Here is a 4041-nt window from a genome sequence, read left to right on the forward strand (position 1 = left end):
CTGTGACATTGGGTAAATTACATATTCTCTCTGTGCTTTAGTTTACCCATCTGTAAATTGGTGATAATTACCCATTTGGGTAAAATGTTTTTAGATTCTTAGATAAAAGGTGTCATATAAACACAGATTATTAGTGTTTTATGATTTTGTAGGAGGAATTGAAGACCAACCTTCAGAATGTTCATAATTTTGATCTCAGGATCATGGCTGAAACTACTGCAAAGGTACCTTTTCAGTAGTTTATGGTCAGTCCTTAACTCGTAGCAGTTTAAAGGAAGGCCAAATCAGTTAATAGAAACATTTAGATTTAGAAAAGTAAAAGATTTCTTATTTAAAAAAGGTACCCACTCATTTGAAATGACACTAATGAAAATAAAAATGTAATCAGTGTTACCCAGTCCTACATTTTAATTTGTCTCTGCAATGCAAGGATATTTTACTTTACTGCAAAAATATGAGGCACACTTTCCCCCTTCTCTTTAGTACTCCTTTGTCTCTGGTTAATGATGTTTACATGATAACAAGGTCCCCAGCTTGCGGGAATAAGAAACTGGACAAAACATCTATGTTAAAGGTAAGTTTGTTTTTATTGTTGCAACTTATCACCTAAGAACGCTTGGAGGCATAAACATATTGCTCATTTAGGAAACTTCCCAGAGCTTTTCCAAATAAATTATTACACTTTGTTATACTTCCAAGGTGATTCTCACAAACTATATATAAACTTAGAATGACAAGAAAAAATCAATGCATCTGAAATTTCTTTTTGTGTATGTTTTTCTGGAAGCAGCTCTGTTTAAAAAAAAGCACAGGCAGTTAAAAATTGGAACAGTCTTAAAATTTGCTACTTGCTTTCAAATGGTTTAATGCTCTTATTTCTCAAAAAATGTCTTTCCCCCCTAGAAACTAAAAAAAGAAAAAAAAAAGTTTGGTCAGGAGATAAAAAATGAGTAGTAGGATCTTAGCTATAAAATTGTCAGGATAGTTATATGTATTAATAAGCATCTGTCATATGGTATAAGTTTTCATCTATATATTTAATTTCTCTTGTCTATATTAACTTTGTAATGGCTCCATCTTGTGGCTAATACGTATAATTTAGGATTAACTTTCATTACAAGTTTCAGAGTAACAGCCGTGTTAGTCTGTATTCGCAAAAAGAAAAGGAGTACTTGTGGCACCTTAGAGACTAACCAATTTATTTGAGCATGAGCTTTCGTGAGCTACAGCTCACTTCATCGGATGCATACCGTGGAAACTGCAGCAGATTGTGAAGAGAGTTGTCACTTTGGATGGGCTATTACCAGCAGGAGAGTGAGTTTGTGTGTAGGGGGGTGGAGGGTGAGAAAACCTGGATTTGTGCTGGAAATGGCCCAACTTGATGATCACTTTAGATAAGCTATTACCAGCAGGACAGTGGGGTGGGAGGAGGTATTGTTTCATGATCTCTGTGTGTATATAATATCTGCTGCAGTTTCCACGGTATGCATCCGATGAAGTGAGCTGTAGCTTACGAAAGCTCATGCTCAAATAAATTGGTTAGTCTCTAAGGTGCCACAAGTACTCCTTTTCATTACAAGTTTCAGAGTGGTAGCCGGCTAGTCTACACTGGCAATGCTAAAGCGGCAACTCTTTAACATGCCTTGTGTGGTCATGGCGCAGCGCTCTCTCCCAGCACTCTAAAAAAACCACCTCAACCAGGGGCATAGCTCCCAGTTCTGTGGCACTGTTTACACTGGTGCTTTACAGCGCTGCAACTTGCTGCGCTCAGGAGGGTGTTTTTTCACATCCCTGATGGAGAAAGTTGCAGCGCTGTTAATTGCCAGTGTAGATAAGCTGAGGCCCAAATAAATTTGTTAGTCTCTAAGGTGCCACAAGGATTCCTTGTTGTTTTTTCATTACAAGTTTTGCTTTCAGTGTATTAAGTATCTTTTGGCACTACATTTTCTCATTCTTCTTTTATAAGCTCACAATGGGGTATTTTTAAACCAGACAAGTGAAAGAGAAAACCTCATAAGAATCTTGCTGATTTTTACGTGTTTTTGCTACTAAGTTGTTTTAATTAAAATAATAAAAAGAGGTATTTTTTTTCTGAACATTTAAGTTAACCCCATTTAGGGGGAGGAGAGAGAACCCTGGGCAATTTTCATTCTATTGCATCCAGTTGTAAAAAGGAATAACAGAAAAAGTGGTCATGCCTGATGGGAAACATAAAACATAAAACCAACATTTTTGGTTTTGATGAAAACTGGAACACTTAAAAATTTTTTTTGCATGTCTCTCGTTTTCAAAAATGCACTTTTTAAAAAAAAATTGAATGAAAAATTCAAAACTACTAATGCTCAAAGATTGCACATATATAATACCAATTCTGATGTTATTTGTGTTTCCTATAGATGTTTAAGAGTGATGTTGCTGACCAGCAGTTCAGCCTGGAAACTGCAATTAGAAATATTGATAAAATGTCCAGTGAGTTGAAGAAGCTAAATGGTAATTCTGAGTGTATCTATCATCAAACTAATGGGGAAATGACTGAATTGTTTGATGCAATGTTGTTGTAGCCATGTCGGTCGCAGGATATTAGAGACACAAGGCGGGTGAGATAATACGGGATCAACTTCTGGTGGTGAGAGATTAGATTTCAAGCTTACACAGAGCCCTTCTTCGGATCTGGGAAATGTACTCAGAATGTCAGCTAAATACAAGGATTGTTTAGTAGTACTTAACACATATTTCAAGCAACCATTCAAGATGAAGTGGTCTGTTAACACCTCTCCAGTCATGGGAGAGGGAAAGGAAGCAGGGCCTGGGGCGGGTGGCGGGGGACTAAGGCGAGGGCAGGGGATGGGGTTATGGATTGTTATATCCAGTGTCTCTATTCAGTTTTTGTACTGGAATTATGGCTTTCTATAACAATCTGTAACCCACTAACAATGCCCCCCTCACTACCCCCAGTTGCCTCCCCCTCTTTCTTTCCCTCCCGTGACTGGTGGATTGTTAGTGAGCCACTTCACCTTGAGTGGTCCTTTGAAATATATCTATCTACTTATGCTAAATAATCTGTTCTATCTTTTATTTACCTCTGAGTACATTTCACAGCTGCTAATGAACTCATGCAGATTTTGTGACTATGTTGTTCCTTCTATTTTAAGAAACAAGAATTTGTCCCCTTATAGTGAAAAATTAATAAAATCATATTTACTGTACAAAAATAGGCTAATATTAACCAAACATGGAAAAGTCCTGCTAGATAACAGTTAATTCTTTAGCAAATGCATACCATAGCTTCCTAACAAAAGATATATAGTAACACACTAATAACAAATTGTATTTAAATGCCTTGGAGAAATGCTATTATCCTTTTAATTTACAGAAGAGTTGAATGATGAATACTCTACAGTAAAAAAAAAAACAAACCTCTACAGTAAATTTTGACCCATATGATACCTATTATACAGTAAATGTTCATGACTGTATACTGTACTTTTTCTAACAGTGCAAAGCCAACTGCTTCTCTGTGACCTTACTTTGAACTTCAGTCATCCTGTGAAGACCAAAGTTTCAAGGGAGGTAGAAGAAAAGAAAAGAAATTTTGAGGAATTACCTAATTCCATCAAGTTCCATGCTGATGCTTCCATTACCAATTCTTTAAGCCATTAAAATTTCAGCATGGTTTTCTGCTCTGGTTGAAGCTTTTATAATATGACATTCTGTGTTATCAGAGTATGAAAAGTAGTATCTGAAGAATGTTTCAATATGTGAAAAACAAATATTTGAATAACTCAGAAACAACTAAAATAATAAAAAGGCAAATAATTGGTCCATAGCCTATACATTTTCCAAAATCCCCCTTTTTATTAAACAGCTGAGGTTGCTGAGAACAGTGACATGGGAAACTAGATGGCTCAGGAAATTGTTTATAGGATATGATGTATTTCATGTCAAGTTAACTGATCTGAATCGAGACCAACTGGTAACAAAATTAGAACTATTTACTACCAGCTAGATCATTGTTTCCCAACTTGGAAAGGTAGTGCTAAG

At 36.1% G+C, this 4041-nt stretch overlaps 1 protein-coding gene across 1 annotated transcript; it reads left to right on the top strand.

The window, feature by feature from the left end:
- Positions 1 to 514: 514 nt before the first annotated feature.
- On the top strand, positions 515 to 3831 carry C8H5orf58 (chromosome 8 C5orf58 homolog). The gene is made up of 3 exons (XM_077824174.1): positions 515 to 574; positions 2397 to 2490; positions 3497 to 3831. Exons 1-3 carry the CDS (start codon positions 515 to 517, stop codon positions 3658 to 3660), a joined length of 318 nt encoding a protein of 105 aa, XP_077680300.1. The 3' UTR covers positions 3661 to 3831.
- The last annotated feature ends 210 nt before the right edge of the window (positions 3832 to 4041 follow it).

This window comes from Eretmochelys imbricata, chromosome 8 (genome assembly GCF_965152235.1).
Source record: "Eretmochelys imbricata isolate rEreImb1 chromosome 8, rEreImb1.hap1, whole genome shotgun sequence".
Taxonomy (NCBI): Eukaryota; Metazoa; Chordata; order Testudines; family Cheloniidae; genus Eretmochelys; species Eretmochelys imbricata.